General features: G+C 36.2%; 1 protein-coding gene across 1 annotated transcript; it reads left to right on the forward strand.

Moving 5' to 3' along the window:
- Nucleotides 1-9,925: 9,925 nt before the first annotated feature.
- Nucleotides 9,926-15,948, forward strand: LOC308707682 (adhesion G protein-coupled receptor G3-like; the record flags this gene model as incomplete). Its single annotated transcript, XM_081394299.1, has 8 exons — nt 9,926-10,037; nt 10,115-10,255; nt 11,447-11,545; nt 11,645-11,681; nt 11,778-11,878; nt 11,965-12,080; nt 12,760-13,025; nt 15,926-15,948. Exons 2-8 carry the CDS (start codon nt 10,244-10,246, stop codon nt 15,946-15,948), a joined length of 654 nt encoding a protein of 217 aa, XP_081250425.1. The 5' UTR covers nt 9,926-10,037; nt 10,115-10,243.
- Nucleotides 15,949-16,403: the final 455 nt, after the last annotated feature.

Consider the following 16,403-nt stretch of genomic DNA (forward strand, 5'->3'; position numbering starts at 1 on the left):
GATGTCTACCAGGGGTGGGTTCTAGATTTGTATAGTTGCTTTTTGCTTAGAGGTGGGCGATATATCGTTTAGACGATAATATCCAAATTGTTGTCTGGACGATATGCAAAATTGGGATATCGAATATTTCATAATTTGTACAATCCGACCCCCCAAACATGAAAAGAGCTGAAAGAAGTTAAAGAGAAAACAAATAACGCACACAATAACCTTCTAAACAATTATATGTAGCGATTTTTAATACTGTAGGGCAGTAGGCTACTATTTGCGGAAGCAACCTCCGAGTGGCCCAGCCCATGGTCCCGCGTCGTCAAAAACGCATACGTAAATTCGAAATAGTGCGCGCAGAAGCACATGCGCAAAACCGTTTTTAAAATGATATATGAATTATTTTTATTTTATCATATGTTATTTTACAAAAGGACATTTTACAAACCTACGTTTTGCGCATGTGCTCCTGCACGCACTTTTTCAGTCAGAACACAGCAATCAGAGGAGGACGCGCTGAAAACTGTAATGCTGTTCTCTTCAGGCATGAAAACAGGTCAGGGGTAAAAAAGGTGAGAAGGCGGCATACCCAGCCCATACCCGGCCCCCCCCCCCCCGCTGATCTACTAATTTCATCGGGTGTCAGAGGAAAAAAAACTATTTACTATACTATTTATCACGCATTAAAAATGCCCCAAACCAGTCGTCTGTATGATAATCTGAAACAAGGACTGTCCTGCTTCACTTCACAGATGCTGAGTGAAAGGAGAATTATAGAATGAAAGGATACTCATTTATATGACACTTCATCACGAGAACAGCTCGTTCAGCTCGTCATACGTCGTCCTTTCAGTTTCGGTTTTCAATCGATCAAGTTTTTTCACGTTCTCTCGATAAACCACCCCTTTCAATCCAATCGAAATTATTTGTAATAGAGCTGACACTTTGAGTTTTTAACGGGTTATGTTAAAGCCCTACTTGTTATTAATGTTTTTATGAAATATCTCTAGTGAATGCATTATCATATCACCGTATTATTTACCGCCATGCGAGCCACAAATTAAAGCTTGGCGAGCCACATGAGGCTCGCGAGCCGCGCAATGAATAACACTGCACTAACTGTTACTTGTTTCCTGCTCGCTCAGCGCTCACGGCGCCCGCGCCCGCTCGCGATATTATCTCGCCCACTTCTATGTCAAAATGTAAAAATAATGACATTGGCAACATCGCTGTCTGTATCTGACAGGACAGTTAACATTGTAAGCTAACTTACCTCAGGCTTGCTTTCCGACGTGCGGTTCTATGTTCGGCAGTGTGTCCAGTTGTCAGACTCGCGGTGTAAGACTTAGAAAACATTTCTGCCCGTTACTCTGACTCGTATTGGCTGTCATGTTTCGGCATTAGGAATGATGATTGTTTTTTAAAGCTGCGAAGTTTATGGTAACTTTATAGGGGATAAATGCTGGCCTCGACCTCGACCCCCCCCCCCCCCTCTAAATATTTTCTCATCGGATCTGCACAAATCACGTAGGTGACCCTTTTAGGTTTTAAAACGGCGAATTTCGCCGAAAGGTGAGGAGTTTTCATGCCTGTCTCTTCCTTCATAACTCGTACTGAGAAGGTTTGAGTTGCAGAGGAATTTGTGACTGTTTCACCTGTTCAACCACATCAAAGTTTCGTAATTAGTAAGTCCGTGCTTTTTCTCTTCTTTTTTTCTTATGTGCTGAAGGGCCGCTGCGCCTTGGTGAAACGTTACGTGAAGAGCTCTTTTCCAAAACGCCATAAACCTAAAAAGCTGCCTCAAAGATCCACCAAAAGTAATGATTATGAATATGTAAAATATTGCAATAAGACATTTTAAATTGTTTATTAATTTCTGTGTCGGCTGCAAAGATGAAGTTGACGATAGGCTATAATGACTCGCGATCTTCGCAGTAGGCTGTGAACGCAACGGAGAAATGCACATTTATTAGGCTACATAGTTTTATTTTGTTTTGGATGGTTTTGTTTAGAACCAGCTTTCTGTAAATATATTTCACATTTTTTAGGCCTGTGAGGCGAGTAGGCTACGGTTCGGTTCATGATTATATATTCTCCAGTTCAAGCACCGGCGCCTTATGTTGTGATTGCTAGCCTATATTTATATTTATATTTAATTTTAATTTATTAAATCCAGGAAATTGGTTAATGAAAAATTTATTAAAATTAAGATACAATTAATACAAAACGAAATTCGTTTTAAAGAAAGGCTTTGTGCTTTTTGTTTTGAGGTCTCTGTGAAAGTTTGAAAGTCTTTAGTCTTTTTGCCGCTTTCAGAGCACTCGCGTCCATAATGGAGAACTGACACGTAATATTGTTTTTTCCTCATAAATGCAAACACGAAAAATAAAAGACAAGGGGGGGGGGGGAGATGGATGGATTTATAGCGTTTTGGGAAAAAATGGATGGATTTATAGCGTTTTGAAAATATTTTTTTTTTTACTTTGAATTTATCATCAACAATATTGTTGTTTGATTTAATAATCACTGTTGCAAAAGGTGCCTAGTTCCGTTTTTTTTTTTTTTTTGTAAGTGGAAAAAGATAGGGGCTTCCTCAGATTCTGTTTAGTTAGCTCCTTAATTGTTTCTTTTATAGCCTACATAGGTAAAATGCAGCAAGTCAAAAGACCAACTGGACCTTCTTTGCCAGTTTGCACACATTTCTTTGAAGGATGGCAAAAATATCGTCTGAATATCGATATCGAGATATTGGAAAAAAATATCGTGATATTCATTTTTGTCAATATCTCCCACCCCTATTTTTGCTTTGTATTTTTGTTTTTCTTGACTTTCAAAAAGAAAACTAAAGAACAATATTTTGTTAAAAACTGTTTGAGTGTTCAGTTTACAGGTTTTTCAAATGTTCTTTAATAAAAAAAATTCTCAAAATCTCTCTTTTTTTCTCGACAACACTTTAACTTGGCACGAAGTTCTGGAAAAACTGTCAGTGACGTCACAATATGCAAATTTGCAAATATGCAAATTCATACCTACGTAAATCACCATAACCAAAATGTTACTTTTTTACATTGAATCTTGAAAAAAAAATAGACCTACCTACCGACCTTTTTTTTCTTTTCTTTTTTTTTTTTTTTTGCTGTTACTGCAAACTAAAATATTTCTAAGGATGGCCTCATTGGCATCTTGTTTCTACTATTATTAAATATAATTGTATACATAGTTCTCTGTCAACAAATGTGACTTGATAAACTGGACCTGAAAGTAAAGGAATACTGAAATTCACAGTTAAAGCCTCAATAAACATGATTTGCATGTTTGCAAAGTAACTGTGTGTTCGGCTCTGAGCTGCAGATCATAATCGTACGGCTTCATGTGTGAACGGATGAAACTCTCTCTCCTCTTGGACTGTGAACTTAACATCTCAAGAATGAAATAAGAAAATTAATATTTACAACCAATATCTGTAGAAAAGAAAACTCAACTCTTGTGTCTCTCTCAGGCTGTTTTGGGGAATTATGTCTCGACAAAAGCAAAATTTGCTGTGGCTGATGACCGTCTGTTGTGCTTCATGCCAGATAAGTATGTTGCTCTCAGTGGTGGACACTATTAACAAAGTATTTTTACTTTATTACTGTACTTTATTAGTATATTTTTCAAGTATCAGTCTCAGTATCAATACTCTTCATCTGAGTAGTTTTATTTTGGAAAAATTTTTACTTCACTGCATCCCAAAGCATTAAATCGTACATTTTTACTAAATCTCATAAAAACATGTTGTTCCTCGTTATTTTGAACTGAAAAAGTTGTCACAAGCTCATCTGATTGCATCTGTTCTCGAGTCAACTCACTTATTCAACTGATCCGGTCAGAGTGAACCTCAAGTTATCGATTCACTGAATTCACTAGACTGACTCGAAATGAGCCATGAACAGGAGCTTGAGTGTGCTTATGACTGATAGTTTGAGAAATAAGTTACTAATGCTGAATTTTAGGATTTATTACTGTAAATGATAATCATATTTAGGTCACGACTGTCAGTTGTGAATGTAAACTAAATCTGGTGTAAAAGGACAAACTGTATGAAATGCTTGAATGTGAACATGTCCATATTTGTGTTACCATCTGAACGGGGAAGGTTTTAGGTAAAAACGAAACATAAAATTAAAACAAAGCAAACTAATGCCCGCACATCTTCCCTGCTGCCGTAGCAGAATCAAATTATGTAAAACTAGTGTTTACATAGCATTCCTCTCAAAATGTAAATACATTTTGGACTGTTACATCTGTTTTTACATTTTATGTTTGTGTTTATCATAGGGTTGGGCAATATGTAAAAAATATTGTGATATCAGAGACACTACTGCCGACATACACTGTAAACACAAATCATGCTGAGTTTGGCTGCACCTTATTAAATGATAGCCTGCGATTCAGGGATTCAAGGTTTTACTTTGGTTAGTTTGAGCTTTACTAATGTTCTTTTCTAATGTTCAATACATTAGCTTTGGTGTTTTGTTAGTGTTGCAAATAATTTCCACACTGTTCTTATCACATCTGTTTAAAAATAATTTCGTTTCCCAAGGAGAACTGTTGAATACACCTGAACGGAACAGAACCCACTTTGGTGTTTGTAAGAATGATAAATGCATGTTGATGACATAGTAAACATTGTAATTTAGTAATGTTTCCCTTTCTTTTTGCCGTAACCGCCTGATTTAATGATAAGTTTAATTTCCTAATTATGTGTAACGCTGTTTTTAAAATCTGTTAATACCATGTTTTTTTATTGTTTTTTTTATGAACTTTAATTAAACTGCAGATCAAAATAAAATAGGTCTACTTGATACTATTTTTTAAAAATGGGAGATATATCTCTGCTATTCTAAATTAATAGGATACAGTTTAATTTTTTCGTCTGCAGAACAAAATAAATTGCATAAAAATGAATAGCAACTTAGGAATAAAAAAAAAATCATATAAAAGATCAAGAAAACCAAAAAAAAAATTTAACAAATTACGAAAGTAAGGATGAAGTACGTTTGACAGGGAACACATCTCAAAATCGCCTGCACCGAACAGGCAAATACAATTAGGCTAATTACAAAAGTTCAGCGAGTGATTTTCTTTTTCTTTTGTTCTTTGATCAACATTAATGGTGGCAGCGAGTATTGGCTGTCAATGCATGGATTCAGTAGGCATACTGTTTTACTTTCTTAACAGTTTAAGGCAAAACCGACTGTTTACAGGGATATTTTGACATAATTATGCATGTATTTTTTTCCGTTAACTATATGAAAGGCGGCTCTCTGTGCGCGCTTTGGATGTGTGTGCAGCACAGAAAACAGCACACATGCAGAAGTGTTCTCTTGTTTCTTGCGTTAAAAGAATGCTATCATGAAGAATCGATTTTCTATTCCTAACCCTATAACTAGCTTATATAAAATATTTCATTCATGCTATTGCATGTGAATAAATACACTATATTGGCAAAAGTATTGGGACACCCCTGCAAATCATTGAATTCAGGTGTTCCAATCACTTCCATGGCCACAGTTGTATAAAATAAAGCACCTAGGCATGCAGACGCTTCTACAAACATTTGTGAAAGAATGGGTCGCTCTCAGGAGCTCAGGCCATCCTTAAAAATATTTTGGTTTGCAGTAACAGCAAAAAAAAAAAAAAGGGTCGGTAGGTAGGTCTATTTTTATTTATTTTTGAAGATTCAAATGTAAAAAAAAAAAAAAAAAAAGTACAATTTTGGTCATGGTGATTTCGTAGGTATGAATTTCCATATTTGCACATTTGCATATCGTGACATCACTGACAGTTTTTCCAGAACTTCGTGCCAAGTTAAAGTAGTGTTGAGAGAAAAAAAGAGAGATTGAGAAAAAAAAAATCTTTTTATCAAATAACATTTGAAAAACCTGTATAAACTGAACACCAAAGAACAATATTAACTATTGAGTGGTGGTTATGCGTTCATGTAACTTAAAAAAAAAAATAACATGATTTAAAAAAGATTGTATCAGTTGACATTTAAATTTCGACATATAAACTTGTTTTACATTGTTACATAATAACATTATAAATGTTGTCTTTATGCAGCCTATTCAGAAAACCTGAACATTCAAGTCTTGACAGATGGATGTTTCTGGAACTCAAGTACCTCAATAAATCAAGGTAGATATTAAATATACTGCTAACATGACTGTAAATATAACATATTTGTTGTCTGAAAGCACTTGTGCAGACTGGCAAACTCATTGAGGTAATTTCTGTTTTGTTTTGTTTTTCAGCTACAAATCTGACATGTCAATCAGTTGATGATAAAAAATTTTTTCATGTAATGAATGTTAAACTAAACATCTCTTCCCTGGGTAAAACTTCTTTTACCTATACACTGTTCTCGAGTTCAACACTTCTTTAAATGTATTTTTTCAACAAATGTAAAATGTTCTCTCTGGTTTCAGGACAGTGCAAAACATACAACTTCAGCATAACAAAGCAAGGGGATCAATATGGAGTTAGAATGAATGAGATTAAAGACAAAGGTGAGGCATTTTTGCTGGATGCTAATAATGGATGTTATCTATGGGATCCAGCCGGTGAGTGTCATCCTACAATAGACGCAGTGCTAGTGTTGAAGGTTGTGGTTTTGTTGTTGTTGTTCCAGGGTCCAAGTCCACAACATCCAACCCCCCTTATCCCCATTTTCAATATCATTTAAAAAAAAAAAATTAATAGCCTAAAAAAAACTCAAGCTTACTGAAAACAAATAGTCAATGATAAAGAAAGAGAAAAATCAGACAGAAATTTTACTTGTGCGTTGCTCTTTCTCAACTGTTTACATTCACTTAAGACATAAATGACTGTTTACTTGCAAATACATGGTCACTTTGACACATAAGTATGTGTACTGAACCATTCAAGCCCAATTAGGCAACAAAAAACACTCAGTTCAGTTCTCATATGCTCTATGAGCAGCGGCTTCATGTCGTGCGTCTCTCAGACCGTGCGGGAATATACTGAAATGAGTTCTCTTTCGCTGCTAATGTGCTTCAAAGGTTTAAAATCACCCGTTTTTAAACTGCATTGCTTAAAAACGCATGCAAACGATAAGCTTTCGTGACCACGCAGTAGGGCTGCACAATATATATCGAAATATCGCAAATGTAGGCTATATATCGCAAGAGCTTGCAATAACTGGGGTCATGAACAAAAGACAAAGAGAAAATCACTCTGCTCTTGGCTCAATAACTTTTATAGCTTTAATAAGAATCAGTATATATTTAATTCATACAGTGAAAACTAATAAGCAGTGTTTTATTTTTACATTTGATTATTCAGTTTCTGTTGTTAAATAAACCTAATGTAGGCCTACCTGAAACCCTGAACCCTGTGGTTTACACTGATGGATACAGGGATGTTTTCTAGTCACAAAAAGAATGTGAAAAACGTATGTAGGTTATATAATTTTAAAGATAATTTAAGTTTATTTTACACACTATAAGCATTATTGTATCGCATATCGCATTATTTAGCCTAATGAGTTATTACATTTTTCTTCAATATCGTGCAGCCCTACCACGCAGCACAGCAACATCACATGAGCGTAACCGCGATAGAGCTGGTAAGTCCCGCCCATCCGTAAACCCCCAAGTGGACCTCTAGGTTGAAAAATCGTCAATGCAAGTGAATGGGAGAAAATAATTATTTTCTGGTCCCGTTTGAATTGTGCCATGAATGTGAACATATGTTGTCTGTGAATTTTTTATATAACTTTTCATGTTACGAGTTTGACAGTATATGGTATGATTCTTCGGCTAGCAGTTGTGGAAAAGACATAACGAGAAAGACTACATGTCGCCTATGTGACGTCACTCCATAAAGTTGACTTACCCGTGGTTTTCGCTAACCTCAACGATTTTGTCCTCTCCCTGCAAGAAGGCGGTGAAGTGCACCAAAGACACAGCCATGTTTAGCGGGATCCGTGAGCTAGTGTCCGTGTGCGAGTGGTGTTGACGTTTCAAACGCGTCGAGAGTTGTAGTCCACAAAGTGCTCTCACACAAAGTCTAACCGTATCAAACTTCTACCCGCTAAATTGTAGCATTCTTTACACGAAAAGTTATATAAAAATTTCACAGACAACATATGTTCACATTCATGGCACAATTCAAACAGGACCAGAAAATAATTATTTTCTCCCATTCACTTGCATTGATGATTTTTCAACCTAGAGGTCCACTTGGGGGTTTACGGATGGGCGGGACTTACCAGCTCTATAGAGACAATAGTCCAAAATCACTACCGGTTGACAAATTTCTACCGGTTAATCGTGTCTACCGGTAGGGTTAGGCAGGGTTCCGCCCACCCCTAAGTTATGCAATGTCACAAGTGAATAGCGTAATATCAATATGAGTGCAAATGAGCGTTAGCTTTTCTTGGTCATCTAAATTGGTGTGTCCAATCGATGGACTAAGCTCCTCACACTTTTAGTAACAAAAAAAAACCTGCTGCACAACCGTTCGTTCACAAGCTACATGTGCAAAAAAGTTTTGCTAGTATGAGATTTGCATGGTATGATAAGTCTAAGAAAATATCACAATTTTACAATATACTTTATTACATAATTTGATTCCATAGCCTATTCATTTGAAAATATTTCAGCTACATGAAGGGCTGGGCGATATGGCAAAAAAATATATATCTTTAGGATTTTAGGACAAATTAGAACTAAAATATATAAAATTATGAATAACATATTTTTTTGTTGTTGTATCAGAAATTAGCTGTTTACATACAAATACATTATAAATAATCATGTTATTCTACCACCCACCCCCAGTCCATGACGTTTTTAAAACCTAGAAACGCAGTAGACAAAAAAAAAAAAGACAATTTGTTACACTGTAACTCCTGTAAAGTATATAGTTGATACTGGTAATATATAACATACATCATATTTCTATTTTATTAAGACCATATTAATAGTATGCATAATTAAAAAAAAGGTAATATATTATAGATTCATCGATTTTTGATTCCCAACCCTAGCTAAGATGCAACTAATTTAGAACATTTATAATATAATACCTTTTTTAATACTTAATACTAAGCCTAACAATTGTATTTACAATCATTTTGTAAATACAATTTTTAGGCTCAGTGCTAAATCAATTTGCTAACTCGGCCCTGGATTTGATAATTATGTATAATTATGTGTCATGGTCTCTTGAGGTTGTTTGGGAAACCCTCCTGTTAATCCTGAAGAGAGATGTAGAAACGCTACATATAATGATCATGTGTGCAGCGGTAAGTCTGTGTCTTGAGATTTATAAACTACAATTCAGTTTCACACCCAAAGTTTGATTTCAAAATCAAAATATAGCACAACTGCAACTGTTTAGTAAACGTTTCTATACAATTGAATGTCAAAATTGACAAAATTGTTATTTATGTCATTGATAAATGTGAACTGATGAATAAGCATCTAAATATTGTAATGCTGAAACTATGATGTTTATAGATTTATAAATAAGCAACACATATATGAATCACTTTAATATTTAAGATTAAATTATTGCACAATTAAATGAAATCCATCCCTTATTTATTTCTGTTGAAGAGGAAGAAAGAAGCACATACATTATGAGTTTAAACAACACTGAATGGACGTGTGTGACCTGCAATAACAGTGGAACCAGTGCTTCTGAAGAGGATGAAAATTACACTCCTGAAACACATGAGGAAATATTCGATATAGAGCGGGCTGGTTTAGAAGACGAGGATGGAGATGTTGATTCCTCAATAGCCTCGTAAGTGTGTGTTTGCCACTGACTTCAAGTAACTATTACAGAACGCCAAGTGACTAAACTGGTTTTGCAGAGACGTCTTGGATTATTTGGATACTGTAATAGAGCAGATGGAAGAAAACAATACAAAGTGTGCAGGGCTTGTCGCAGGGAAGGCTATTGGTGTTCTCCAAATAAAAGCTAACACCACAGAAACCAAAGATACATGCTACTCTTCATATCAGAACACTATCAACGTAAGGCCTGAAAAAGATTAACATGTCGACCTGGGCTAGGATTCTTCATTAATCAACGTTAATTCTTCTTTACACAGGTGGCTGATTGTCAAAGTTTCCTGAGAAGAAACTATACCTGGTATGTAAAGATTTCCAAGGAGGCCTTTAAAAAATCACGTTTGGAAAACAACGGAACTGCATTTCTTGGAGTTCTACGGTTCAATAATATGGGAGACAAGGTACTTGCAATAAAATAAATAAATAAATTCTTTGTTTGAGCATTTTAAGGAATGTTTAAGGGGTATTTGTAATTGTAAAAAAAATGTAATTTGACGTTTGCACAGCTCTTTCCCACAGTGACACAAATCTGTTGTATAAATCTTTTACCTTTTAGTAATCATATCCACTTCCGTTATAATGCTAAAAAAAAAATGGTATGGTATGAATTGTTTGAAAAAAGCTGAAGATTCTATTTCTAAAAATAGAAATATTTTCTAAATCACTTTTTTTCGGTGACCTATTCTTTTAAAGTGCCCCTATTATGCTATTTTAAAGTTTCATGATGTTGTTTTGGAGTCTCCTACAACATTTTTTACATGCATCAAACACTTTCCTTTTCTCATAATATTCATTACACATTTTTCAATGATTCTCAAATGACTCTTCAGATGAATCAGTCTTTCTAAATCCCTCCTTTCCGCGAGCTGCTCTGCTCTGATTGGCCAGACGGCCCAGTCTGTTGTGATTGGTCGACCGCTTTCAGCGCGTGTCAGAAGCTAAACTCCCATTAACATATAACTGAACTTCAGCTTCCTCAGTCCTCAGCGATTGTACACACGGTAAAGTCAGTAACGATGACCTCAATTTTGGCATATCAATCCGAGTGTGAGTCCAATGATGAAACATTGGAAGAACTACTTATTCAACCTGATCCTCCATTGCGAGGACAACGTGAGCAGGACGTTTCTCAGTGATGCGTTACTCAGTTTGAGGTACATTATGAGATGTCACAGCAGTAATTCCTCACCATCAGCATTAACAAGATTATGTCCATCAACAAACCCATGTGTACATTTATTTTGGTGCACATTCGGGAACTGTATTAATAACGGTGCATTCGTTAGCCGAGCTCTAACGTGACTGATGTAACATTGTAAAACAACTCTTGCTCCATCCTTTAGCCTATCTTTACTCAAAAACAACAGATAAACTGCATTAAGACACAGTTTAAGGTAATAGTGGCCCACAGAAGCTTAGCAGAAGTATTTCAGTGAGACAGTAATAACGTGAGTCACTATCGACTTCAAAGTTTTGCACAACGTTTACATTCATAAACAGCTAGGCCTATATTACACAATGCATGAAAGGGAATGATCTATTGTTTTCACACTTTTATGTTTGATTTTCTCTATGTATCTTTTCTGATTTAGAATCAAACTTTGAATAATGAGGTTTATGGAATAACGATGAGGGCCGATATCTCCGACCTTACTAACAATATTGAAATGTTCTTTAAACAGAAAGATCTGGTAATGAAGGTTTTTTTTTTTTTTTTTTGCAAAACATTATTATTATGATGATGACCTAACACTGTGAAATCAAAATAATAATCAAACATGTTCTTACAGGTTGATAATGCATCCTGCAGTTCTTGGGATGGTAAAGGTAAATTTACTTATGGATCTATTGATCTGTTCCCATCAACAAACATTAATGCATTTTAAATATTTTATTTGATTACGCACTGTTTTTCCTTCAAAGGAAATCTAACATGGACGACGTCCGGCTGTGAGACAGTAAAAATCGACAACAACACCATAAAGTGCTCGTGTTCACATCTGACGTTCTTTGCAGTGCTGATGGTGAGAAGCTTCTCAGTTTCATTTAAAGACCCCATGAAATCAATATCAGAGTATTTTAGTTCACATATATTTCTCTGATCTCTCAGTCTCCTCCAGATAGCACAGCGCCGTATGTGGAAACATTGAGCTTCATCACTTCTATCGGCTGCGGCATCTCCATGTTTTTTCAGGCCATCGCTCTGTTCATGCATTTCCTGCTACGGTAAAGTCTCTTAATGTTTAACACCTAGTTTGTGCTGTTAGTACTTCAAGTATTGAAGTTCAAAGTTTTTGGACCAGTTGCATTTAGGGATGCACCGACATTAACATTTTGGCCGATACCGATAATTCTTTATATTTGAAAGCTGATAACCGATATATTGACCGATAAATCTAAATCCAAATTCTGATATAATTTAAGAGCCTGATTATAAAAACAAAAGGCTAACCATTAAAAGCCATTTACCAAAAACTTACACATACTAAACACATAAGTCACATACATTACAGTAGCGAGTAAAGATTCTTTGCCTTTTTTTAATTTTAGACGCCTATGGCCAACTTTCGTTATAAAAAATGAAGAGAAACTTGGTAACACTTTACAATAAGGTTTCATATTGTTAGCATTAGTTTACATGAACTACTAATGAATGAACAATACAACTGCAGGATTTTATTCATCTTAGTTAATGTTAAATCTCAACATTTAAGACATTTTTAAGATGCAGTATCGGTTAGCATAATTTAATGCAACATGAACTAATATTTTATTAACTAACATTAGCCGATAACGATATGGTGGCTGATATATTTTGCATCCCTAGTTGCTTTTGCTCCTCTTTTGGATAAAATCATCTGCTAAATGCATGTTACAAATACAGGTTGTTTTTATATTTGAACAGGAAAGCCAAATCAAACCAGGCCACGAAGATCTTGATGAACATGTTTGTGGCTTTGTTTCTCCTGAATTTATCCTTTTTGTCAAACGAGAGCGTCGCCAACACAGGAGACAAGGCTGCGTGTGTCTTCATAGCGCTGCTCATGCATTACTCCATGCTGACTACATTCACCTGGTTCTTTATTCAAGCTCTTCATATGTACTTATGGCTCATCAGACAGAACATCACCATCACAAACTACATGAGGAAGATCACCGTGTTCGGCTGGAGTGAGTTATATGAACAAAACACCTGTTATACTTTTGCCTTAAGAAATAAAACCTTTTAAAACAAAAACCAGCAAGTCAGACTGTAAACTCAAGTTCACCTGAAAAAGAATATAATGTAGGCCTACACTCACCTAAAGGATTATTAGGAACACCTGTTCAATTTCTCATTAATGCAATTATCTAATCAACCAATCACATGGCAGTTGCTTCAATGCATTTAGGGTGGTCCTGGCCAAGGCAATCTCCTGAACTCCAAACTGAATGTCAGAATGGGAAAAAAAAGGTGATTTAAGCAATTTTGAGCGTGGCATGGTTGTTGGTGCCAGACGGGCCGGTCTGAGTATTTCACAATCTGCTCAGTTACTGGGATTTTCACGCACAACCATTTCTAGGGTTTACAAAGAATGGTGTGAAAAGGGAAAAACATCCAGTATGTGGCAGTCCTGTGGGCGAAAATGCCTTGTTGATGCTAGAGGTCAGAGGAGAATGGGCCGACTGATTCAAGCTGATAGAAGAGCAACTTTGACTGAAATAACCACTCGTTACAACCGAGGTATGCAGCAAAGCATTTGTGAAGCCACAACACGCACAACCTTGAGGCGGATGGGCTACAACAGCAGAAGACCCCACCGGGTACCACTCATCTCCACTACAAATAGGAAAAAGAGGCTACAATTTGCACAAGCTCACCAAAAAAGGACAGTTGAAGACTGGAAAAATGTTGCCTGGTCTGAAGAGTCTCGATTTCTGTTGAGACATTCAGATGGTAGAGTCAGAATTTGGCGTAAACAGAATGAGAACATGGATCCATCATGCCTAGTTACCACTGTGCAGGCTGGTGGTGGTGGTGTAATGGTGTGGGGGATGTTTTCTTGGCACACTTTAGGCCCCTTAGTGCCAATTGGGCATTGTTTAAATGCACGGCCTACTTGAGCATTGTTTCTTACCATGTCCATCCCTTTATGACCACCATGTACCCATCCTCTGATGGCTACTTCCAGCAGGATAATGCACCATGTCAAAAAGCTCGAATCATTTCAAATTGGTTTCTTGAACATGACAATGAGTTCACTGTACTAAAATGGCCCCCACAGTCACCAGATCTCCACCCAATAGAGCATCTTTGGGATGTGGTGGAACGGGAGCTTCGTGCCCTGGATGTGCATCCCACAAATCTCCATCAACTGCAAGATGCTATCCTATCAATATGGGCCAACATTTCTAAAGAATGATTTCAGCACCTTGTTGAATCAATGCCACGTAGAATTAAGGCAGTTCTGAAGGCGAAAGGGGGTCAAACACAGTATTAGTATGGTGTTCCTAATAATCCTTTAGGTGAGTGTATATTGTGCACAAGTCTTATGAACTCCTGTAATGATACTTTTATGTTTTTGACCTTTACTTCAGCAGCTTGTCTTCATTAATTGTCTCTATCAGTGGTATTTTAATATGAATTTTTGTCATTTTAGTACATCAAGTTAAATTAAATTAAATGAATATGAGAAATGTTGCCTTGGCAACTAGCTGAAATAAACTGGTTTTTTTTATGTTTTTTTTTTTTAAGTTAAAGTTTATTTTATTTCAAGTAATGGAAATGTTTTTTTATGGTTTTAGTTACCAATAATAACCCTGATCTCTTTCAGCATTTCCGGCTCCGGTAGTCGTAGCTATTTTTTCAGTAGGAGAATATAAAACACGGATCATAAACACAACGTCTGGAAAAATCACACGAATGTAAGTTGTTCTGATGTCATAAATGCATGAATTAATAAAACTTAAAGTGCCCCTTTTATGGAACTTTAACCTCTTGGCCTCATATACATTTACATATATAGAATACTATCTTAAAATATTTTATATATACATCATTTGAAATGTCTAAGGGCTTGTCAATCTATAGTTTCTGTTTTATGATATAGATGCTCTAGCAACAGTAATACTGTAATTTGTGTCGGGGGTGCAAATAACCCTGGAAATCCAGAGTTCTCGCGAGAGCACAAGTTGAATTTGCTCAGCGAGTTTACTCTGGCGTTGAGTAATGATTCTTATTAAAGGGATAGTTCGGCCCAAAATTATATTTAAACCATGATTTACTCACCCTCAAGCCGTTCGAGATGCATTTGTCCATCATTTTTCAGACGAAACACATTTTCATTTATTTTAGAAAATATCTTAGATCTTTCAGTGGTTATATTGTGAAGTTATGGGGTCCACTCCCTCAAGTCCCAAAATGTGCATGCATCCTTCACAAAAGTAATCCATCCGGCTCCAGGGGGATAAACGAAGGCCTTCTGAGGGTAATCCGTGCGGTTTTGTCGTAAAAATATACTTAAAACTTTATAAATGAAAATATCTTGCTTCCGGCAACGGTCGACACGCGTTCACGGGAGATGGATGCCGGTGTATGACGTAGGATGCATTTTCATTCCATTATACTCCAGCTTGTCTACCTTTTTTTTTTTTTTTGGCCTACTTGTATTGTTTTTGAATAACGCTCCATTTGTCTTCTTTCAAATGATGCCACAACTATGCTAATACTCGAAAGGGTTTAGGAAAGACAACAATTTGAGTTCGAGCATGTAATTTTCCTGTTTTGGGCTTAAAAGGGGGGTCCGAATCAAGAGGTTAATAAGTCATTGTGAATTCATTGGGTTTAACTGCCGTGTTTCAGTGCATTACGGAAAGAGCAGGAGTTATACATTCTGACTAACACACATCTGAGGCGGCATTGGTGACACACATGGTAATAGTCGATTAATTGATTGTTACATTTTCACGACGATCGTTTAAGGGAATTTGCGTAATTGACATGCCAACAAACAGCTCTATTACACACTGCATGAACAGCAATATCTGAAAAAGCATGGGGCACTGATTACATATCACTCTTCTAATTATAGGTGCTGGATTACAGATCCATTAATTCACTACATAGTGAACATTGGCTACTACGCTTTCGTCTTCATCTTCACGACTGGAATCTTCATCATGATCGTCACTAAGATTGTCCAAGCCCAAAACATAAAAGTGGCTGACGGCAAGACAAAGACGTTCAGAAAGCAGCTCATGATGGTGTTGAGTTTGTTCCTGCTCTTCGGCCTGACGTGGGCTGTGGCGTTCTTCAGTTATGGACCGATGCTCATTCCCTCATATTACATCTTCACCGTGTTGAACTCGTTTCAGGGTGAGAAACAATCACATGCATTATTACATTTGGTTTGATAGAATGCTTCTATTTGTCCAACAGATTTCAGCAAATTATTTGAATTAATTCATGAGTGATTTTTCAAAATATATAATAAATGATAAGGGGTTATAATGGGAGTTGATATTTTATGGGTTACAGTGACTTTAAATCTGTGAAATGTATTTGAGGAA

This window comes from Scardinius erythrophthalmus (assembly GCF_964197995.2).
Source record: "Scardinius erythrophthalmus genome assembly, chromosome: 19".
Taxonomy (NCBI): domain Eukaryota; kingdom Metazoa; phylum Chordata; class Actinopteri; order Cypriniformes; family Leuciscidae; genus Scardinius; species Scardinius erythrophthalmus.